General features: G+C 38.6%; 1 protein-coding gene and 1 pseudogene across 1 annotated transcript in view; one reads left to right on the top strand and one right to left on the bottom strand.

Moving 5' to 3' along the window:
• The window catches only part of LOC102815532 (ATP-binding cassette sub-family A member 13-like), an 857,870-nt gene that overhangs the window by 551,964 nt on the left and 280,513 nt on the right, over positions 1 to 25,393 (bottom strand). Inside the window, exons 23-26 of the mRNA XM_006874535.1 lie at positions 24,291 to 24,485; positions 8,240 to 8,404; positions 6,730 to 6,907; positions 4,243 to 4,304 (exon numbers count right to left, since the gene is read on the bottom strand). Coding sequence (XP_006874597.1) covers positions 4,243 to 4,304; positions 6,730 to 6,907; positions 8,240 to 8,404; positions 24,291 to 24,485 — 600 coding nt within the window. The remainder of the gene's footprint in view (positions 1 to 4,242; positions 4,305 to 6,729; positions 6,908 to 8,239; positions 8,405 to 24,290; positions 24,486 to 25,393) is intronic.
• On the top strand, positions 9,078 to 19,316 carry LOC102842325 (annotated as a pseudogene).

Here is a 25,393-nt window from a genome sequence, read left to right as displayed (position 1 = left end):
AACTCATGATACAGAATTTCTAAGATAATAGGAAAATTCATTACATAGCCATTATTCCACAATCATTTCTCAAGGAATGATTGCAATAAATCTTTCATGATATAACTCTGAACTTGGGCAGTGAATTCTGAAATACTTTGCATCCTCTAATCTTCACAGCTCTCATCAACTAAGAAGTTTCAGGATATTGTGTTCCACTTCAATCATTTGAAAGAAAGTAATACAAGATTTCACATTTTCAAGTTAAGCTAACAACAAGAGCAATGAGTAATGACAAAGACATTTGAAAATTACACCGGTAATAAAAATGAATCTGGATTTTAACCTAGAAACAGTTCACAATACTGAGACCTTGATTCAATTTTATGCAGTTAGCTTTTCATGTGTCTTTGCTGTGCCTACATAGAACTCTTAAACTTAACTACTTTTAATATATTCAATTCCTTGTTTTTACTCCATTCATTCCTCACAGTGACTCTCCTAGCTGTTACAGTGCTATTTGGTTTCAGATTAACATTTACTTTACTGTTTAAATCAAAAGGTAGACACTTAATTAAAATAACAATAAATAATTAGAATATTTTCAGGTTTTATGCTTGAAGGTATAGTGTAAGTATATCTAGTTCTTCTACCCTCAAAGAGAACATTCAAATGAAAATATTGCCTTAGCTTTGATATTATGATTCATAACACGAAAGACATAAAGAGTACTGTTGTAGTTGTTTTAACTGTTAATTTCACCTTACTCAATTGCCCATTTCAAAATAAAAATACTTTTATTCAGCAAGTACAATAAAATTCAAAAATAATCCCCTAAAATATAAACTAAAAGATGATTACATAATGCATTTTAAAACACCAAAATAAAGAGATCATTCTTACTAATTTTTAGCTACTTACAAATTAAACTGTAAGCTTCATAAGTTGTGTTGTTAAGTGCCATAGAGTCAGTTCAGACTCATAGAGACCCTGTATAGTGTTTCCAAGGAGCAGTTGGTGGGGCTGAACTGTAGACCTTGTGGTTCAAACTGACCTTGTGACGCAGTGCTTATCCTATAGAGCCATACTAGGGCTCCAAAGAATAACTTATTCCTTTGAATTGCAATATTAATAAAGAATATTAAAGACACTAAAAACCATTGTTTCTAGGTGCTATTGAATCATCTCTGACTCATGATGACCCTATCAAAATAGATCAACCACTGCCCCCTCCTGCATCATCTCACAACTGTTGTCATGTTTTAGCCCATTGGGGCAGTCATGGTGTCAATTCATCTCATTTGAGTTTTCCTCTTTTTGGCTAACCCTCTAACAAATACACCATGGACTGACAGAAAAGTGAAGAAATCTGTGTCAGAAGGACTACAACCAAAATGATCTCTAGAAGTAGGGACAAGGAAACTACATCTCTTATGCTTTGGGCATGTCATCAGGAGGGGTCAGTCCCAGGAGAAGAGCAAGTTTGGTAAAGTAGAGGATCAGCTATAAAAGAGGAAAACTCTCAAGGAGATGGGCTGACAGAGGGGCTCACCAACAGGCAGAAACAGGAAAGACTGTGAGGACAGAACAGTATTTGGCAGGTTTCCACTCTGTTGTACATAAGGTCATTGTGAGTTACACCTAAAAATTCAAAATTTCAATCTTCCTCTGAACAAAAATCCTAGCTCAAGTAGTTCCACTGATAAATTCTTTTAAGTAAGGAAAAAGTAACAGTATTCTTAAACTTTCTCAGAGAATGGGAACATTAGGGATTTTTCTCAACTTTTAATAGCTAGCAAACATTGCTAGCCAAACTTGACAAGAATGTCTATAAGAGAGAATACAATATTTCTCAAAAGCATATTGACAATATTTTGAATCTGAAATGCTTTTTCACAAGTTATACAAAACGATATACATCATGACCAAGTAAGGGTTTGTTTTCTATTTTCCCTAATTATTCACAGTTAGCTTAACATTATAAAATCAAGTAATTAACTACATTTATAGAAAATAGAAATAAAATAATCATATTGGTATATGCAGAAAAAATATTTGATACAATTCAGTATCCATTGATGATTAAAAATAAAACTCATAGCAAACTAGGAATAAAGAGGAACTTCCTTAATTTGATAAATAGCAGCTCCGCGGGTGAAAGATGAGGCATTCTGCTCCTGTAAAGATTTAAAGCTTCGGAAACCCTGTGCAGGGTTGCTATGGGTCGGAACCGACTCGATGGCACTTAATAACTACAAGAACAATTTATAAAAATACTACAGCAAACATTATACGTAATGATGAATTACTCTTGTTGTTAAGTGCTGCTGAGTCAATTCCGACCCATAGCGACTCTGTATAAGGTTTCCAAGGAGCAGCTGGTGAGCTGTAACCACCGACCTTGCAGTTCAAAGGGCTTTGCAGTCTGGCACATTAACCCACAGCGCCACACCATTAGCATATACAAATAAACCAACAGAGCAGCATAAAGTCCAGATGGTGACTTATACATATAAGAATGCTGATTCATATCAAGCGACACATAGCAGAAGCATTGGAGCCAGGATTATCTTTTCAATAAAAAATTTCTAGCCAAATGGAAAAATGATATTCACCCCTGCTTCACACCAAATAATTGCAGGTGGAGTGTAGATATAGATGTGAAAAGCAATAGTGAATTTTGAGGATAAAATAGAGAATATCTTTATGATCTTGTGATAACAAAGATTTCTGAAACAGGATACAAAAACAGTAAACATCAAGAAATAGGTTGATAAACCTGAATATATTAAAATGAAGAACTTGTGATCATCAAAGGACACCATTCAGAGAATGAAGAAGCAAATCACAGAGCAGAAGTATGGAGGTAAGCCCAAAAAAGTATGGCTACATATCACAGACACCTTTATTAAACAAAAATATCAAAGGGAGAGCTACTGTTTCTTGACATATCATCCACCTAGGTCCATCACTTCTGGGGACAGTATCTTCATTTATCCAATCTTTCCCCCATAGAATTATGTACTTGTCGATTTACACCACAGTGAAACAACAGTTTAGTCATCCTGGAGAGACTCAAGTATTCTTTGAGTAGAGAGAACAAACAGAAGTCTTAAGAGGCAAGATCAGGACTATAGGCTGGATAGGTAAGGTTTTTCTGATGATATTATAGTAGGAAAGCCCTTGCTACCATCTAAGAACAAGTAGGTGCATTGACAGGATGGGGAGGAAAAAAAAAAAACACACCAAAATTTGTGACACAAATTTCCTGATCTTTTTCTCATTAATGCAGTTTTCAATTTTCTGAAAACGTCTTCATGACAAACCTCTGTGAATGTCCTGTGTTGTGTCCTTCTAGAATAATCTGCCAACATTATCCTCTTTCAGTTCCCTAAAACTGTTGTTATAAAATAACCTCTCTGATTTGAATTTGACTGCCCTAGACAAATCCTCAGAAGCTACTATTTTGATTGTACCTTTTTTACTGAAGGCACCTTCCTAAAACTAAGAAAAGTGTATTACTGAAAGAACTGGTCTGTAGCCATCCGCTGATAACAAGAGGTGGGTTTCAATGCATTGTATTTGGAACAAACCCAAACATGTAATGCTAATGGCAATACTTTTTGATTAACCCTCAACATACATACAAATAACCGCCAAATGTCTAGCAATCGATTTAAAAATAAAAAAGTCAGACAAGCCAATTTAAAACTGGGCAACTGTATTAAACACACACATCATATCTAACTACTCAATAAGCACAAGGCCATCAGAGAAAAGCAAACTAGTATCACAATTCAATAGAGTAGTGGTGATGAGTCGGGCTACTAACCTCATAGTCAGTAGTTCAAAACCACTAGAAACTCCATAGGAAGAAAACAAGGCTTTCTTCTCCCGTAAGGATTTATAGTCTCAGAAATCCTCTACAGGGCTGCTATGAGTTGGAACCAACTCCACAGCACACCATCACCATCACCATAGGATAAGCACTGGACCGCAAGGTCAGTTTAAACTACAAGGTCAGTGGTTCAAATCTACCAAACATTCCACAGAAACCTTTCACAAGGTTGCTACAACTCAATGACACTAAAGAACAACAACATGAATCCATCAGAGTGACAATTTTCAATATTGGTAAAGTTATGAAGCCACTAAAATAGTTAACTTCCTTGGAAAATGGTTCCTCTGTCTACCCTGTGATACAGCAATTTTACTTCCAGGTCTGTACACAAGATAATTGCTTGCATTTATACCCAAACATACACAAAGAGACAGAGGAAAGGCATTCCTTCTGGCTTTAACTATGATCTTCATGAGTTCTACATCTGCAAATAAACAAATTCTATCAACAACCCCAAATACTTAGAAGAGGACACTAATCCTAACAACTTGAATATAGCCTTGGAAGACCCTGAGCAGAGGAACAACTTAACAACTTAACCAATGTCCATTCTCCTGACCCATGGAAAAAAGGCAATAATAAATAAGCTACTAAATGTGTGGTAATTTGTTATGCAGCATAGAAAATTAATATGCTTGGAGAAGGTTCTACCAAGCAGTTAATATGCACCGTCTCCTTTATGCCTTGTAAAGTAGCTATTATAAAGCATCTATCATTGGTTTCCAGTTTGTAGACGAGTCTAACATGATTCAGAGATATACAATAATGTGACCAAAGACATACAACTTGTTATTGGCAAGGATGACTTATCTAAACTTAACCATCCTTACTCTTAACCAGCATATTGAACATTCCTTTCTAATTAAAATGCATTCACTGAAACTGCACCTGACTACTAACCTGAAGGTTGTTGATTCTAACCCACACAGCAGCTCCATGGAAAACATGACTGGTGATCTATTTTCAGGAAACAACAGCTAAGGACCCTTATGGGGCAGTTCTGTCCATAACACTCAGGTCACCATGAATGCAAATGCCCTCAATAGCAATGGGTGGAGTTGGGGCAGAGAAATCACCTACCAGAAGCCTTTCAGTTGCAATTGAGCTTTATAGATAGCAGGGCTGTGAGATGTTGCATGTCACACACTTTGCAAGAGCCAATATAGCTCTCTAGGTCTCCCTGCCATGATTGTTTCCCCTTGCTGATTAGTCAGGATGAATTTTCAGGTGTGTTGGATGATTCAAACTCTATTCCTTCATGTTACAGATAAGACAAATAGCATGTGCTGAGGGACCTGGGATCTTTTGATGTCACTAGCTCTTGTTAATATATACAAAGTGGCACTGTGGGTTAATGCACTAGACTGCAAAGTCGCTTTGAACCACAAGGTCGGTGGTTCAAGCTCACCAGCTGCTCCTCAGAAACCCTATAGGGGTGTGTTATGGGTCAGAACCAACTCAACAACACTTAACAACAACAACAACAACTATACAGATAGATTACTTGGCAGTAGGGCTAGTTATCTGCTGGCGTCAGAATACGCAGACTCTGGGTTGATCAGTGGCCCTGTGACATGGACGAAAATCCAATTCCAAGGCCCACCTCAGGGTAGCGAGCCATGGACCCTGAGGGCCAAAGGAAGTGACCTCCTGACGTCCCGGGTTCATTGGTTTTTGCGAACTCACTGGTTAGCTACCTCTGTATAATTTTCTTTGGTCCTAATATTGTTCATTCTATGCTTCTAACTCCAGTAATTGTAGCTTCTGAGAAAATGGTTTCTTTTACAATGCCTCTCTTAATGCCTCCACTGTGTTGGCAGTGCATGGAGTCCTGGGAACAAATCTTTCTGAGGAACAAGCGATAGCCACCTGGGATGAATGTCAGAATTGCTCCTTATTTGATTATTCAGTTATGTTTGATATCCATGAACAATAATGTGTTTGAAACCTCTTTTTAGAGCTGAGGCAGTAAAAGTTTCCTCAGATAATTCAGAAAGGCCAGGAACAGGTATATTGGGAATATGACAAAAGGTTTTTAGAGAAAAACTACCCAAGGTTTGTAAATAAAGTGGAATGGTAAATTCTGGGGATGTTGGATTAGAGGATAATAGTGGCAGCCCCATTAAACGCCTCTGAATATAATCAGTTTAACCCAGATGCTCTCCTTCCTCCTGAAAGTATATAGGAATGTGATAATTGAGAACAATGTAGCATTTTACATATCTATAAATGAAGCCAGGTGAGTACAGAGACAGCTTGGCTTCTTTCAGGAACCTTGCTTTATGTTAAGTATCCTTGAGAAACCGCACATCACTGCTCTAGATCATTTAAGCCTAAAAGTTAACATATAACAGCTTGATTAAACCTTTTTTCTGTAAAAATAAAAATGTTAGATTGTTAAGAAAAACTATGAAAATATTTTTAAAGTTGTTCCTGTGAATCATTATGTCCTGTTTGAATGATTAATCACATTTCAGTTCCTTATCCTGTCTTATCTAAAGAATCACATCCTCCTTTTGTGAATTACATCCTCCTTTTGTGAATTACGTCCTTCCTTTGTAACAAATCCCTCCCTAAAAAAAGAGAATAAAAGGCTGAGGTAGAGTGATTTCTGCCTGCAATGCTAGGCAATATGTTTGAGATCTGGCTACCTGCCAGCTTGCATCATATCTATGTGTCTGTCTTTTTTGTATATGTTTCGTCTCTCTCTTTCTCTATCCCTTTCGATGCCAGATCTCCCTTCTTTGTGACACCCACACTTCCTTGTGGAGGCTGGACCCTGACATAAGACCTTGACAGTTATCAACATACAAATTAATCTCAACCAGTAACGATTGCTGTTGTCTTACTTGAATCATCAGGAATGTTGAATTTTGCCTTGTCACCTTCCAAAAGATCATCAACTCTGGGTAAATCAATAAAAGTGTTGGTGTTGCTAAGGAAAAATGCTTTCTCTTTGCAAATCATCTTCATCACAGACTGGAAAGAACCAAAGGCTGAGTTTCTGAACTGGTCATTTTGTGAAACCTGAGGATGTCAGAACCGATAATTAAACAGTGACTTAATACAGTTTTCTCAACAGTTTATGAAAGCACAGACCCTCATTTGTCTAAATATACAGGATGGTCAATTGAATTTCTTTGTTAGTCTTTTATGTCCCTGGTATAATATTCAAATAGCTGCAAAGATCTTTCTGGCCAATATACCTGGTAGAAGAGGAAAGTGTTACACACATATGTATACACACACACACACAAGAATGCTTGGGTTTGGGCCAGCAATAAACTATAAACCCATAATGTAAAATTAACTGACTCACTAATAATTGTAATGCGTGTCTATACTATCAAAGGTAGCAGAGTGCGTTACAAGCTGGGCTTCTAACTGCAAGATCAGTAGTTTGAATCTACCAGTAACTCCGTGGGAAAAAGATGAGGCTTTCTGCTCCCTTAAAGATTTACAGCTTTGGAAATCCTATACAGAGTCTCTATGAGTAAGAACCAACTCCGTGATACACAACCACCAACAACACTATCAAAGAAAGCATTTAAGTGGCATATATTCAAATCATGCATTAGCTGATGAGCATGCTGAAACGCAACCTCTATGGTAGCTCAAAGACAACTGTTCTTGGGCTCCTTGTCCTAGATCTCTAACTACAGATAACCCAATGTTCCTATTCTTCCCTAGTCAATTCAAGCCCAGGTAAAAAAAGATTTCAAGCAAAAACTAATTAGTAAGTCTCTAACCTAATTCTTATTTATATTTTTATTATAAGTAAATGATCTGTACTTTATAGATCAATTTTTTATATTTAAATAAATGCTGTTATGTTTTTGAAAGAATTTACTCTCCAAAATAGGTTAAGCAGTCCCTTGAAATATCATTGATAATAGTAATTGATTTGGTCATTTCTTACTTCATAGTCAATGCATGAACTATCACAAACCTCCTAATTAGTAGAATGCAAATTAACAGATTTATCCAATTAGGGAGATATGAGCCCATCAGAGCTATTAAAAGGAATTTTTGTTCTTGTGTTTTGTAGTGTAATGCAAATTTTAGATGTCAAAAAAAAAAAAAGCAAGGCCAACTACTCAAGAATAAAAGAATTTACCTAAGGACAAAGTTCAGGAGAGGTAGGAAGGAGGGTGGAATGGAAATAAGGATCACAGGGAGGAAGTTGGAGACCTGATGTGACATCTCTGGGATTTCACTCACATGAATTGCATGATTTCTTGAATATAAAACTGATGCTTGGTTCTGTAAATCTCACTCAATTCACAATACAAAGTATTAAAAAAAAAAAAAAAAAGGCACATTTGAATATTTTACCAAAGACAAAGATCAAGCACAAACCTGTTGAATGGCAGTCATATCTAGCAATGCTGCAATATTAAATGCTTGAAGAAATTTAGGAAGGTATTCAAGAATGTGCTGGGCTTTGGGAAGGAGAGAGTTGATGCTAGAAACCACATCCAACATGGAGTTCAGCAAGCTATTTTCTTCAGAAGGTATAAAAATCTTAAAGAGTGAGAAAACAGGAACAAATTAATTCACACTATTTTTACTCTCACAAGCATATTTTTAACAGTGAAAAATTTGATAATTTGATTTTATTCCCTTGAACTTCAGAGAAATCCATGATCTAATGAATAAACATCTTCTTTATTAGAATATATGTAACTCAGAGTTTTGGGACCCACTAAAATATACCAAGGACTTCTGGTGTATCACTGTGGATCAGCACTAGACTGAGAACCACAAAGTCAGCCATTCAAACCCATTAGCTGCTCCTCTGAAACCCTATACAGGGTTGCTATGAGTTGGAATCGACTCAACAGCACTTAACAACAACAATAACAAAATACACCAATGTTGTTAAAATGTAAACCAGGAACCGATGTGATCTACTATTGAAATTCAAATGTTTTTCAAAATATTTATTTATAATTTTGAGATATCTGAAGAGGGCATTTGAGAAAAACAGAAAAAAATTAAAAGCTTATATGTAAATCAATGAACATTTATCTACTACTTCGCTATATTCAAAGTTTTCACACAAAATTTCATTCCTTATAGTAAATGGAGTATACATTATAATGCCCATTTTACAGATGAGAAAGTCTGAGTTTCCAAGAAATTGAAGGGCTTTCTCAAAGTTTCACAGCTACAAAGATTCAGCACTAGGCATTTAATGGTACCCAGGCAGTTAAGAAATATCTGTGCCTGCGATGGCAGCACAGTCACCCAGCAGAATAGAAATGCCAGAGTTCCACAGTCTGAAGGTACTCACTTCTCTGGCCACCCACTTGCACCAGGAGCCTATGAGTGAGCTGAGGCCCTCTTCTGCATACACACCCATGCTGGGAACCTGCAGACCAGCAGCCCCAGTTCTTAAGCCCAGCCACCCAAGCTATGGCCCATGATTTAGAGACATGTATTCTCTCTCTTGCTGCTGGAACATGGGCCCAGGAATTGGTAGAGTCCACTATTACAGCCAATTGTACTGATGGCCTGAGGACTGATGAGTCCTGCTGCTGTGCCCACCTGCCCACACCAGAGGCTTATGCATCAGTGATGCCCATTGCTCTACCTAGTCAGTGACACCAGAACCAGAAGCTTTCATCCCTAAATCCAGCCACAGTGCTGGGAACCCACAGAGCACTGAACCCTATTAGTGCCCCTCCTAGTAGACACCTGCACTGGGGACTTCAGGTCCACTGAGTGATGCTGTAACAGATGGGACATGCCCTCTTAACAGACACAAATAGACTGAAGATAACATCCATGCCTAACCCTTTGTATCACCACCACCCCACCCACACAGCCAGAGACTTGTGCCCCCTCTAACCCTATTCACACAGCTCTACCCACCCAGGACAATTCATGAGAGTATTTATACCACCCATCCAGGGACTCTCACATCAACTACCTGTCAACCAGAAACGCACACACACAACACCCAATTCAGTGCTCCCTGGATCCAATCCCAGATGGTTGGCTGGAGAGACCCATCACTTCACTAGCAATGCCAGTCAGTTAAATCCTCAGCCCTTCTGCAAGACAAGTGAATAAATAAACATACTGATGAGTCTAGCCACTGCTCAACCACTCAGAGATAGGCAATAAGGGATCCAGTGGGGCCAGACTAGCAGCCAGAATAGCACACACACACTCTCACCTGGCTATATCAAAACAACAAAAACTAAGGATGCAGTAAACAAACCCACAAAAATCAGGCCACTTAAAGAAGCAGGACAAGATTGCTCCATTACGTGACCAAAATAAAGAACCAGAAAACCTACTGGAAGGAAAAATAATAATGGAACTGCTTTTTCAAAAATTCAAAAGAATAATATATAGGGTCCTCTGCAAGGTCAGTTTGAACTGCAAGGTTAGTGGTTCAAGCTCACCAACTGCTCCTCAGAAACCCTATACAGGGTCACTATGAGTTGGAACCGACTTGACAGCACTTAACAGCAACAAGTGATCAAAAAAGAATTCAAGGAAAACAGACAAAATCTAGGAAAACCCAGACAAAGCAATAAGAGGAAAAAAATAAAATTAAAATTAAAAATTATATATATATATATATAAAGAAAATCACAAAATAAATAGACCATACTAAAACAATAACTAGAAGTCCAAAAGGTCAACAATAAAATTTTAGAAACAAACTGTACAGAAGGAAACAACTGGACCAATAAGCAACATCATGATAAATGGAGAAAAGACTGAAGTTTTCAACAATTCCATTTCATTTGATCCACAATCACTTCCCATGGCAGCAGCAGACAAAAACTCAAATAGCATATGGCATTGGGCAAATCTACTGCAAACGACCTCTTTAAAAAGTTAAAGAGGCTTCCGGTTTGAGCTGTGGCAGAGACAGCCAGTTAGGAAAGGTTTCCTGAGGAAGGGAATGAAAACCCAGAGACGCTGTGCTCACTGAACAACACCAGATCTCTGGATCTTCCATAAGATCCAGGACGTCAGTTTCCCGAACCCGCAAATGAAAAAAATCACAAAATAAAGAAAATACTGCAAGTTAGGAATCTTTCAAGTCAGGACTTCCTCTGCGGCCACCCGACCTGGGTGAAGTTCAGAGGGCGGGGCTACAGCCAGACCTGCACAGGGAACTGGCGTTAAAACCGGAGCAATGACATTTGCAAAAGGAGGTGCAGGGGGGATTCTACACATTTTTTCCTCCTCTTCTCTGTCGTGCCTTCTTTGCCCAGCCCAGATGCCTTCAGGCAAGTGGGTGCACAACCTGCCCCCCTCAAAAAAAAAAAAAGAAAAGAAAAAGTCCAGTGCTGACCTCACAGTTTTCCCATGGTACAGAGAGTAAGGGCTTGGTGGCTGTTTATAAGGTCAGCCTTGAGGTCACAGGCCTATCTAGCAAGAAAAAAAGCAGGCCTGTCAGGCCTGACAGACAAACCATAAAACAATCTATAAAATTCTAACATAAAAGGACGCAACTGTCTCAAGAATTACGCTGTGCACATGCAGATACCTAACTGACTTTCAGAGACAAACATAGTAGACAATCTTTCTCCCATTAACTTCTCAATATCTATCTGTGCACCTCCACAGTGGTGACTAGAGGAGGGGCCTGAGTGAGCAGACACCCCCACCCACTGCTGGAGATTTCTATGGTGCACACACAGTGCCTGTGTAGCATGGTGACTGGACAGTTAGCCACAGTTTTATTTTTGATTCAAAGTGGTGGTTTTTGTCTCTGCTTCTATATTGCTTCTGCTTTTGGTCCTTTTGATCACACATTTTTCCTGGAGGTAGGAGTTTTTTCTCCCTAAGTTACCCTGGAAGAGACAGCAATCATTGCCATATAGCCAAGTTACCACCATATTCCATAATATTCCAACATTGAGACAAGATCCAATAATAGCTGTTAAGCACTACATGTGAAAAGGGAAGCCTATCCCCTGATAATATCCACCAGTAGACACCCAGTAAGCTTAATAACACAGCAACAAAATCCATTTAAGCCTTAAAAAAATGATATAACTACTGGAAATGACAAGCAAAAGATCTCAAACACAACAAACAGTCTCAAAACATGTCTAAAACCAGAAAAGAGTAACTGAGACAAATGCACTGGAGACAGACAAAGGCTCTGCAGAAGAGGAAGAGCAGGTTTTGGATTTGCCTGAGAAAGATTTCAGAAGAATGATATGGAAACAAATTCAAATGCTCTGAAAAGGGGTGGAGGAGAACAAGGAAGAAGTCAGGAAAGCACTACAAGAGCAATCAAACAAGATTGATACAGCACTGGATACAATTCAAAACCTGCAAAAAGAGGTCCAGATGATTAATAATAAAATATCAGAAATGGACAATACATTGAAAGGGGAAAGAAGCAGAATAGAAGAGATGGAAACCAGAACTAGCAAGCTGGAAGACAAATCTCTCAATACTGCTAAGATAGAAGTGCAAGCAGAAAAAAGGATAAAAAAAATGTGAAGAGAGTCTAAGATTCATACTGGATAACATGAAGAGGAACAACTTAAGAATTATTGGCATTCCAGCACTGGAAGAATCAGAGAAGTCCACAGAGGAGATAGTTGAAGAGCTTCTGGAAAAAACTCACCTAACATCTTGAAAGATGAGGAGATAAACATTCAAGAAACTGAAGGTACCCCAGGAAAGATAGACCCAGAAATAAAGTCACCAAGACATACAATAATCAAGCTCTCCAAAATCAAAGACAAGGAGAGAATCCTAAAAGTGGCTAGGGAGAAGAGAAGTGTCACTTACAAAGGCAAACAAATCAGATTAAGCTCTGACTATTCAGGAGTCCTGGTGTGGCACTGTGGGTTAATGCGCCAGACTGCAAAGCCATTTGAACTGCAAGGTGGGCAGCTCAAGTTCACCATTGGCTCCTGGGAAACCCTATACAGGGTCACTGTGGGTCAGAACTGACTCAACGGCACTTAACAACAACAACAACAACAACATTCAGCACAAACCAATACAGGCAAGAATGCAATGGGGAGATATATACAAAACCCTAAAAGAAAAAAAACTGCCAACCAAGAATTGTCTATCCAGCAAAATTATCAATCAAATACAATTGTGCAATCAAAACATTCAAGGATAAACAGAAGCTAAGAGATTTTATCAAAACCAATCCAGTGATACGGTTACTGCGCTATGAAGGCTGAGGGGACAGCCGGCTTCTTCCCACTCACAGGTGTTTGTCACTGGCCCTGAAGAGAGAATTCTTAACCACCACAGCCAAGGAAAGACATGATGTCAGACAAGTGGACATAACTCCTTTAGAGCAAAGGAAATTAACTTTTGATACCCATGTACTGGTTCAAGACTTGAAAACTCATGAATTTGGCAAAGCACAAGCAGAAACAATTGTATCGGCCTTAAGCAGTTTAACAAATGTCAGCCTGGATGCTATCAACAAGGAAATGATCACACAGGCTCAACAGGAAACAACAGTACAACAACTAATGGCTCATTTGGACTCCATTAGGAAAGACATGGTCATCCTAGAGAAAAGTGAATTTGCAAATCTCAGAGCAGAGAATAAGAAAATGAAAACTGAATTAGACCAAGTTAAACAGCAACTAATAAACGAAACCAGTCAAATCAGAGCAGATAGATAATAAACTGGATTTCAACCTAGAAAGGAGCAGAGTAACAGATATGATCAAGAAAAGAAACATATGGAAGTCACCACAGAATTTACCCAAAAGGATAACCAAACAAAAAGTGTAATATCAGAGACCAGTAATAAAACTGACACTGAAATTGCAAAAAACAAACAAACAAACAAACAAATCCAGCAGCACTTCAAAACATCCTAAAGGGAGTTCTTTGGACTGAAAACCAACAAGAACAGACAACAACCAGAGAGTGACAGGCATGGCAACACCACCTGGAACTCAGTCGACAGATACCACAGGTACGCCTGACCCAAGCCACGATATTTTCAATAACCTCATATGCATGCAAAAGCTGGACAGTGAATAAGGAAGACCATAGAAGAATTGATGTTTTTGAGTTATGATGTTGAAGGAGGTTATTGAAAGTACCACGGGCTGCCAAAAGAACCAATAGATCCATTTTTGGAAGTGCAGCCAGAGTGTTCCTTGGAGGCCAAGCCTGTAGGACCTTCATTTGCTGATGGTGCACAACTCAAAATGAAGAGAAACGGCTGTAAACATCCATGAAAATCAGAACACGGAATGTACGAAGTATGAATCTGGGAAAATTGGAAGTTTTCAAAAATGAAATGGAACACATAAACATCGATATCTTAGGGATTAGTGAGCTGAAATTGACTGGTATTGGCCATTTTGAATCTGACAACCACATGGTTTACTATGCCAGGAATGACAAATTGAAGAGGAATGGTGTTGCATTCATTGTCAAAAAGAACATATCCAGATCAGTCATGAGGTACAATGCTGTCTGTGATTGGATAATATCCATGCGCCTACAGGGAAGACCAGTTAATACTACTATTATTCAAATTTACACACCAAACACTAAAGCCAGTGAAGATGAAATAGAAGAATTCTACCAACTTCTTCAATCTGAAATTGATCAAACATGCAATTAGGATGTATTGATCATAACTGGTAATTGGAATGCAAAGGTTGGGAGCAAAGAGGAAGGATCAGTAGCTGGAAAATATGGCCTTGGTGAAACAAATTATGCTGGAGATCACATGATAGAATTCTGCAAAACCAATGATTTGTTCATTTCAAATACCTTCTTTAGACAGCATAAGAGTAAAACGGTGGGTAAGTGCAAAAGAGAAAGACACCGGAAAAAGATAGATTGGTACAGTGACATCAGCATTGGGCTCACGCGCAGCAACGATTGTGAGGTTGGCAGAGGACCGGCAGGGTTTCATTCTGTTGTGCATAAGGTTGCTTATGAGTCAGCACTGACTCAATGGCACCTAATAACAGCACAAGAATGATCAATATAGTCACAAGACAAATTGTGTATAAACTATTGAATAGGAAACTAATATGCTCTATAAACTTTCACCTTAACCATAATAAAGAAAAATGTTTTAAAATCTGTGTACTATGATATCTTCAGGGGCTATCATCGCCTGATACACTATATATTTTATTTAGTATTTGTACATTCTTTGTCCTAGAATGTAAATTCTACAAAAGAAACAACTATTGCCTGTTTTGATCACTTAAGCAGCTACAAAGAATAAAACAGTGTCTGACAATCTGAGTTGCTCAATAAGTATTTGTTGACTGAATGGGTAAATTGCCAAAACTCTATCCACAGAGAGGGAAAAATCACAGCAAATCTCTTTACTTTCATTATATTTGTATATTGAATTTCCAGTTTTTCAGGCTCAGGCCAAGAACCCAGCTTGTCATTGCTCTTATTTTTGCTCATTAAAGTTCAGCTACTGCCCCTTAGCTGCTAGTTCTGTGGCTGACCCACGAGGCCCCTGAGATTACAGCTCAGTCTTTCTCAGATGCGCACAGCTAATAATAACATGGTCTGTCAGTTAAGACAATGGTTGCAGCTCAAGCAATAGAAATGTTATGGAGCCTTTTGTCACTGTCTACTCCCATTTCTAATTACAGCCTCATTTTCGAAGAAGCACAAGAGACCCCTGCCTTACGGTCAAGAACGACTGGAGCTGAGTCACCCCACTGTCAGAGCAGATCAACACACCATATTAATATAGAAAATGACGTTCTGAACAAGGCTTTAGAATTCATGGCTGTGGCTGAGTCAGCTGAGTGGCAGAGAAAGCACATACGCTGTGAAGTGAAGTGAAGCTGTAGCTGAGTCCTGGCGACATTCCCTGTCAATCAGTGTGTACATTTTGGAATGCTCTCCCATCCCTGAGCAATATCAGAGATTAATCAGCTTTCACAGAGCCATGAATATAAAATGAAATTAAGTAGGATCTGTTATTCTTAATGGTGGTGTCACTTTTATTGTGGCTGGGAGATTAAATCCAGTCAACAATTTCCTCTTTCAGAGAAATCTTCATAAAGATAATGACCCTAGTACAGTAACTACTTGGACACTTAGAAGTAAAGATTTCAAGTGCCTGGCTAGAACTTTGTGCACATAATAACATGACCAGTCTCCTTGACCCTGACACAGAAGAACTACTGATGCCTGGCTACCACTACTGATCACTCTCTAAGGGATCACGTTAGAAGATCCTACATAGAAGAAGACTGTAGAAGAATTGATGCATTTGAGTAAGTGTTCGAGGAGAATATTAGCAGCACCATGGAATGCCAAAAGAACAACCTGTGTTGGAAGAAGTATAACCAGAATGCTCCTTAGAAGCCAAGGTGGCCAGATTTAGTTTCTTATACTTTAAACATCATATCAGGAGGCACCAGTCACTAGAAAAGGACATCATGATTGGTAAAGTGCAGGGTCAGTGAAAAGACGAAAATCCTCAATGAGATGGACTGGCACAGTGGCAGCAGCAATGGGCACAAGACAACTTGTTCTGTTGTTCATAAAGTTGCTATGAGTCGCTACTGACTTGATGGTGTGGTGCTGTGGGCTAACATGCTAGACTGCAAGGTTGGTTTGAACCACAAGGTTCAAGCTCACCAGTTATTCCTCGGAAACCGTATACAGGTTTGCTATGAGTTGGAACTGACTCAACAGCACGTAACATCAACAAAAACAAAGATTGAGTGGGAGAAGATAGTGGAACAAAGCTCAAAATCATAAGAGACCAGGTTTACAGGTTCATTAGTGACTGGTAGGATTCCCAAATCTTTGGCTCTTAGTCACCCTTTGAGTTTAGAACTAAACTCACAGCAGTGACTCAATTTTCAGACAAACCATAGACCTGTCTAGAAAGTGAACAATCATTCGAGAGCAAAAGAGCAGTATTTCATCAAGGACAAAGTGCAGAAGAAGCAGAGGGTACTAAGAAACAAGAAGAAGTGAAAACAGAAAGCCCAGGAAAAAAGTGGGATAAGGATATTACATTTTGAGAGTAATCAATAACATGAAATGTGTATGAACCGGTGAATAGAAAACTGATTTGCTCTTTTACCTTTATCCAGTTCATAATTTGTTGTTGTTGTTGTTGTCATGACTCATCAAGTCTGAGAAGTTACTGTTGTTGGTAGGTGGCAGTAAGTTGGCTCTAACCCAGAGCAACCCTATGCACCATAGAAAGAAACACCGCCTGGTACTGCGCTCCCCTTACAACTGTTGTTATGCTCAATCCATTGCCACTGACACTGGGCCATAATTTCTTTGAGGGTCTTCCTTTTTTGCTGACCGTCCAGTTTACCAAGCATGACGGGGACTGTTAAGTAGATTCCTCCTAACAACATGTCCAAAGTATAGAGATGACACCATGCTGGCTTCTAAGCAGAATTCTGGTTGTACTTTTTCCAACACAGATTTGTTTGTTCTTCTGATAGTCCATAGTACTTTTAATATTCTTCTCCAACATCATATCTCTAATGCCTCAATTATTCTGTGCTTTTCCTTATTCATTTTTCAACATTTACATGCATATGAAGTTTTTGAAAATACCAAGCACAACTTAGTCCTCAAACTGATATCATTGTTCTTGAATATTTTAAAGAAGCCTTATACAGCAGATTTGCCTAATGTAATACATCATTTGATTTCTTGACTGCTGCTTCCATGAGTGTTGACTGTGGATCCCAGAAAAATGAAGTGCTGGAGTACAAGTTTCAGAGTCTCTTCTGACATACATTTTGGTCTTTTCTTTCTTCACTTTTTAATGACCTTTTCCTTTCTTCCTGTATGATGTTGATGTCATCACACAATGCTTTTAGTCTTTGGTCATCAGTATCTAATTGATCACATCTGTTCTTGAGACAGTCCCTAGATTAAAGTGGGATATGTTTAAAGTCAGATTTCAGCTCTGATGGACTTGTTTTAATTTTCTTCAACTTCAACCTGAACTTAGCATATGAGCAACTGAATGGTCTGTTCCACAGTCGACCTCTGGCCTTATTTGGCTATGGATATTGAGTTTTTCCACTATCATTTCCAACAGATAGTCAATTTGATTCCTGAAAATTCCATCTGATGAGGTCCATATGTATAGTCACCTTTTATGTTATTTATAAAAGGTATCTGCAAAACTTCTCTCAGGCAGTCTCCAACATCATTTCTATCACCAAGAAAAGATATTTTCCAACTACTGATCCTTCCTCTTTGTTTCCAAAATTCCTATTACAATAACCAGTAGTTATCAACACATTCTCATTACATGTTTGATCAATTTCAGACTGAAGAATTTTTTTATAACTCTCCAATTTCATCATCACTGACTTTATTGATTGTTGAATAAATTTGTATAATAGCAGTATTATCGGGCCTTCCTTGTAAGCATATGGATATTATCCTATCACCAACAGCATTGTGCTTCAATATAAATCTTGGTTTTGATGATGACCTCATCAGATGGCATATGCAGGAATCAAACTGACTATCTGTGCTTATCTTACAGGGTCATACCAGGACTCCCATTTCACAACAAAAAGTAAAAAATCAAAACAAGAGGATATTAAATTTGTTTTTAAATAGAATGAACACTGTAGTATATATGACTGATTACCGGACATGGTTTTGATTCCTGACACATCTCAATGGACATATCAAAAAGTGGGAAAGCAGGGCTGGGGTGCTGAACAATTGTCAAACTATTCAACAATTGTCAAACAATTGTCAAAGTATTTATTCTACAAAGATAGAGGCAGCTTTGGAAATTATGGAGACTTTAAAGTCATGTTTATCCTTCCTATGGAATTACAAAAGGAACCATGGTAGTGTAATGGGTTATCCAATAGACTGCTAATCATAAGGTCAACAGTTTGAATCCACCAGCCAGTCTGTGGGAGCGAGATGAGGCTCCCACAATGATGTACAGTCTTGTAAACCCAATACAGGTGTGATTCGGCACTGACTCAATAGCACACACCAGCAGCAGTGTGGACTTACAATATACTAGTTATTAAAATTAATATTTCTTTCTGGAATGTGTGTCTATGTAGTTGTCTAACCTAACATTTATTCACTGAATTTTTGGAGTAATAGGAAGGAAAGTCACAGAAGAAATTGGACTTAGATGCATGTGTCCTCTCTGCAAGGCTTAGACTGGCTGTTATCTTGGATTTTGGGTGTCTAAATCCACTTTGTCCTACCACAATATCTGAGGTATTAGCCTGGATTTTGTGAACTTATAAGGAGATCAGTCTCTAAGAGTAAGATACATAAGTGATTATTTCCATGTAGAACCGCAGAAAGAAACTTCAAAGAGGGGCCCGGCTGGGAACAGAAGAATCAGGTCAGGCCTGGATTTTGTCCACCTTTTACCCTTTGGGCTTGCCCTTAGGCAATATATATTTGCCTACGATTTTCAACTCCTGTTGCTGACCCTTCCCAGTAAAGCAATCGATTGTGCAGACCATCATTGGCACCCATAGTTGAAGTTTTGTGTCTTCTTGACTGGGCCAGGATTCTCAAATGTTTAGCAATATGCAAATTAAAATGTAAAATCACCCCATGAGAAAATTAATTATAATGCAATCACCTTCATAATGAGATCTGCTAAGAGCAGCCAATCAATTGAAAGAAAGTTTGTGCAGGAGTATGGCCAGCAGCATTCTTCATCCTAGCAAGAGATGCAAGTAGAGAGAACTGAGCAGAAAAGGAGGACCTTCTACCACCATGAAAGAGCTAGGAGTGAAGTGGATTCTTTGGACCTAGTGTCTCTGCACTGTGGAGTTCCTAAATACAGGGGAAGACTAATGCCAACACACATGGAGATCTCCAAGGAATGTTAGTCCTACAGATGCTGAAAGACAAAGACCTTCTTTCAGAGCTGGCACTTTGAACTGGGACATCTAGACTCTTCAACTGTGAGAGTATTAATTTTTGTTTGATAAAGTCAACCACTTGTGATATTATGTTAACTAAGCAACACTAGTTAACTAAGACCACCTGTTTACCACTCATCTGTCAGTTTATCATACTGTGGTAGCTTGCATGTTGCTGTGATGCTGGAACCGATAATTTAAAAACCAGGGTCATACATGGTGGACAGCTTTCATCTGAGCTTCCAGACTAACAGATAGGAAGAAGTCTAGGCAGACTACTTCTGAATATTTAGCAACCAAAAACCTTATAAATAGCAGTAGAGAGCACCAGAATATTGAATACTGAAATACTATAAATAGCACGAGAATACTATAACATGTAGTGCCAGAAGATGAGTTCCTCAGGTTGGAAGGCACACAAAATATGACTGGGTAAGAACTGCCTCCTCAAAGTAAAGTTGACCATAATGATGTAAATAGAATAAGCTTTCATGAACCAGATGCTGATGGACAATACTCAAAATGAGGCCAACAGAAGTAAAATTCCATTAATAATCAGAATACAGAATGTACCAAGTATGAAACTAGGAAAATTGGAAGTTGTCAAATGTGAAATGTATAACATTTGTGAGCTGAAATGGACTGGTATTGGCCATTTTGAATCTGACAATCTCATGGCTTACTATGCCCAGAATGACAAATTCAAGAAGAAAGGTGTAACATTCATCAACCAAAAGAACATTTCTATATCTATCTTGAAGTATAACACTGTCTGTGATAGGATAATATCCATCCACCTACAGGGAAGAACAGTTAATATAGCTATTACTCAAATCTACACACCAACCCTTAACCAGTGATGATGACATTGAAGAATTTTACCAAATTCTTCAGTCTGAAATTGATCAAACATGCAATCAAGATGTATTAATAAACCACAGAGGACTAGAGTGGAGAGTGAAGGGTCCAGCTAATAAGAAGAGAGGGCATATGCATAAGAACACCCATACTTACAGATAATACCCACTGGACCTGACTTCAATGACTGGATGATCAGAGCTCAACAGAAAGAAGAAAGAAGAGGAAAAAAAAGAATAATATGATATAATTTGATGAACTTGACCTACACCTATGGATGCAGTAGCTCAAAAGAGGGAACAACTTTCTACAGCAAGGATCATTCCCACCCTCTCCATACACAGAGTAGACAGGGATGGGCAACTTGGACATTTGCTACCCAAAATGGGGTGGCTACAAAGGCAAGAAGTGACTGGCTTACAAGCTTTCAAGAAGGAGCCTAGATCCAGAGGGTATGGAGGAAGGTAGAATGTCCACTGAGTAGTATCCAATCTGTCTGGGCAGGGCTAATGAAAGGAGATGGGGATAGGTCCCTTGTGGTACAATGATGAGTAATTGTTATCAAGACTGACTGTGAGGGTTGGAAATGTAAAGGTGGACATTTAGTAGCAAAAGGAGGGGAGTGATTAACTTTGCAGTCCAGGAACAAAGGTCCCTGGAACCATCAAGGGAAAAGAGCAGAGTGCAAGACTCTACCCAGAGATCAGTGATGCCAGAGATGGAGGCAGAGACGATGACGTGGAGAGATGGAGTGGCCGGGGACTCTAGACCCAAAGGGGAGGGTCTGTATGTTGATGACCGGGGGGCAGGTTTGCAGGGTATACCCTGTGGTTGGTTGATGATGCATGGAAAGGAATGTAACCATGGCAATGAAACAATATACAATAGGATGAATATAAAGCTAATGTTCTCCCATGTAAACTATCACATAATTCACAATTAAAAAAAAAAAAGAAAGAAACAGGCCAAAGGGGGCCTCTTGGGTGCATTGGGGAAAAAAAAAAAAAAAGATATATTAATAATTACTGGTGATTGGAATGCAAAAGACTGGAAACAAAGACAAAGGATCAGTAATTGGAAAATACAGCCTTGGTGATAGGAATAGTGTTAGAGATAACATAATAGAATTTTGCTAGGCCAATAACTTCATTGTAAATATCTTTTTAAAACAATTTAAAAGAAGACTATCCACACATGGTGGACCTCACCAGATGAAATACACAGGGATCAAATTAACTATATCTGTGGAAAGAGATGGTGGAAACAACCAAGGGCACACTGTGGAACAGATGACCAACTGCTCATATGTAAATTCAGCTAAAACAGGAAAAAAAAAAAAAATGAGAACATGTCCATGAGAGTAAAAATATGACTTTCAACATATCCCACTTTAATTTAAAGATCATCTCAAAAATAAATTTGGCATATTAAACCAAAGGCCAGAGAGTTGTGAGATGACATCATGAATAGCATAGGGAAGAAAGCATTCTTGTCATTAAGAAGATAAGAAGAATAAGACCAAAATGGATGTCAGAAGAGACTCTGAAACTTACTCTCCAGAACAAAGAAGATGAAGTAAACAGAAGAAATGAGGAGGTAAAGGAGCTGAAAAGAAAATTTCAAAGGGCAGCTCCAGAAGATAAAGTCAAGTATTATAATGAAATGTGCACAGACCCAGAGTTAGAAAATGAAAAGGGAAGAATACACTCAGCATTTTTCCAGCTCACAGTACTGAAGAAAAAATATTCAAGCCTCGACTTGCAATATTGAAGGATTCTATGGGCAAAATATTGAATGATGCAAAATATTGAAAGCAACAAAAGAAGATGGAAAGACTACACAGAGTCACTGTACCCAATAGAAATAAACAATATTCAACCATTTCAAGAAGTGGTATATGATCAAGAACCAATAGTACTGAAGGAAGAAATCCAAGGTACACTGAAGGCAGTGTCAAAGACCAAGGCTCTGTAAACTGATGGAATTTAAATTGAACTATTTCAAAAAACTGATGTAGCACTGGAGGCACATCTATGCCAAGAAATTTGGAAGACAGTTACCTGCCCAATTATTGGAAAAGATCCACATTTGTGTCCATTCCAAGGAAAGGTGACCCAAGGATCTGTGGAAGTCATCAGCCAATATCATTAATATCACATGCAAGTAAAATTTTGCTAAAGATAATTCAAAAACAGCTACAGCATTACATTGACATAGAACTGCCAGAGGTCCAAGCTAGATTTAGAGGAAAACATGGAATGAGGAATGTCACTGCTCATGTAAGATGGATGTTGGCTAAAAGAAGAGAGTACCAGAAATATGCTTAGCTGTGTTTTATTGACTAGTCAAAGGCTTCCAACTCTGTGGAACATGACAAGTTATGGATAACATTGCAAAAAAATGGGTGTTCCAGAATACTTAATTGTGCTCAACAGGAATTTGAAAGTAGACCAAGAAGACCAAATAGAACAAGGAGCTACTGAATGGTTTAAAATCAGGAAAGGTGTGCACCAGGGTTGTACTACGTTTTCACCATACTTATTCAATCTGTATGCTGAGCAAATAATCTAAGAATGTTAATTACATGAAAAAGAACATGACATCAGGTTTTGAGGAAGACTAATTAACAACCTAGTATATGCAAACGATACAATTTTACTAGCTGAAAACAAAGAGGACTTAAAATACTTACTGATGAAGATCAAAGATCACAGTCTTCAGTACAGGTCACACTTCAATGTAAACAAACAAACAAAACCCTCACACCTGGACCAGTAAATACCATCATGGCAAATGGAGAAAAGATTGAGGATTTCATTTTGTTTTGATCCACTATTCACACTCATGGAAGCAGCAGTCAAGAAAACAATGTATTACATTGGGCATATCTGCTACACAAGACCTCTTTAAGGTATTCTAGAGCAAAGATGTCAGTTTGATGACTAAGGGTGCCTGACACATGCCAAAGTATTTTTAATAGCCTCATATGCATGTGAAAAATGTACAATATAAGGAAGACTATATAAGAATTGGTGTATTCGAGATACGGTGCTCAAGAAGAATATTAAAGTACCATGGCCTGCCAGAAGAGCAAATATATCTGTGCTAGAAAAAAAAGTACAGCCAGATTGCTCCTTAGAAACCAGGATGGCGAGACTTTGTCTCTCATACTTTGTACTTGTTAACAGGAGACAGAAGACCCTGGAAAATGGCATCATTCTTGGTAAAGTAGAGGGTCAGCCCAAAAGTTAAATACCAATTCCACTCTAACCCGCTCCTGCAACTAGATGGATTGACACAGTGGCAGCACCAACGGGCTCAAATGTAGCAACAATTGTGGCGATTGTGCAGGACTGAGCGGTGTTTCTTTCTGTTGTGCATAAAGCCACTATGAGTTGGCACTGACACAATGACACCTATCAATAACAAGATAATTATGACAAACATTTTGAGGGTTAACAGAGCCTCCACCCCTTTACTTTCACAAGACTCCTTGGACCGTCCGTACACAGGAAGTCAGCACACAAGTGCCACTGGCAGCAACCAAGGCTGCCACAGGGTCTTCCCTGCCCTCCTGCTGAAGCTGGACATATGATCTATGTTCAACTCACTGCATGTCCAGTTCCACTGCACAATATAAATTGCCTTCTCAGACCACATCCCCACCCTTGTTACTTTCTCCTTACTTTATAGATGAAATTCCGCAGGTTCAGATTTCGACTCATCAGCACAAGCAGAGAATATACTTCTGTTCCGGGGAGGGCACACAGTTCCTTCATTGCAAGAAGAGATGTTTTGTCCTCATGAACTGTCAGCAGGAGACGAAGGATGTCTTGATCACATCTTCCAGACAAAGCTACCGTAAGGACATTAGAGAGAACCTGTTTCAAAGCATATGGATAATAATGAACACAAAATATCTCAAATGCAGAGTTTCTTTAAGGGTGAATAATCCATGAGCCCATTTTCCTCAAACGCAGGAAGACTTATCCATAGTAACATGAATGCAAATCTGTCATATTTGGGATATTCCACAGGAGAAAGATGAGGTTTTCTGATCCTGTAAAGATTTACAGCCTCAGAAACCCTATATAGGGTCACTATCAGTTGGAACCGACTCCACAGCACATAGCCGCCACCACCACCACCTTAATAGCATTATTCCTAAAATATATACATAATTATCTGCCTTATTTTTTAGCAACATACACTTTTTGATTCCTCAGATGTTCTGGTAGCTTAGTGGTTATGAATCAGGCTGCGAACCTTAAGGTCAGCAGTTCAAAAAAGCCAGCTGTTCCATAGGAGAAAGATGAGGCTTTCTGCTCCCGTAAAGATTTACAGCCTTGGCAACCCTGTACATAGTCGCTATGAGTCAGAACCAACTCCATGGCACATACTACAACAAAAACAATGTGCCTCTCAAATGTGCCCCCACACTGCACTCCTAGTCATCCACACATTGCTCTGAGAATTTGTAATTGGGTCCTTTCTGCCTAAGTCTAACTTGTTGCTTCCAGTTTATCAGCTCTCATTTATTGGTGTGTAGCTATTATATTTCTTTGTCATTTCTGGACCAAAAAACAGATTAGAAAATGTGTTACAACTTTTTCCAAGGAGTACTAAATTCAGGAGGGGCTGAGGACTCATTCGTAGGATGTGGCTTTCAAAAAGTTTGTAGAAAAAATGGAATTGAAAGATAATGGTATTTTTCCATGAACTTTTTGAATCCTTCTCTTAATAGTAATACACATCTCTGTCTCTCTCTCTCTCTCTCTCTCTCTCTCTC

This window comes from Chrysochloris asiatica, unplaced genomic scaffold, assembly GCF_000296735.1.
Source record: "Chrysochloris asiatica unplaced genomic scaffold, ChrAsi1.0 scaffold00282, whole genome shotgun sequence".
NCBI classification, from domain to species: Eukaryota; Metazoa; Chordata; class Mammalia; order Afrosoricida; family Chrysochloridae; genus Chrysochloris; species Chrysochloris asiatica.
This window is presented reverse-complemented; position numbering and strand designations above follow the sequence as displayed.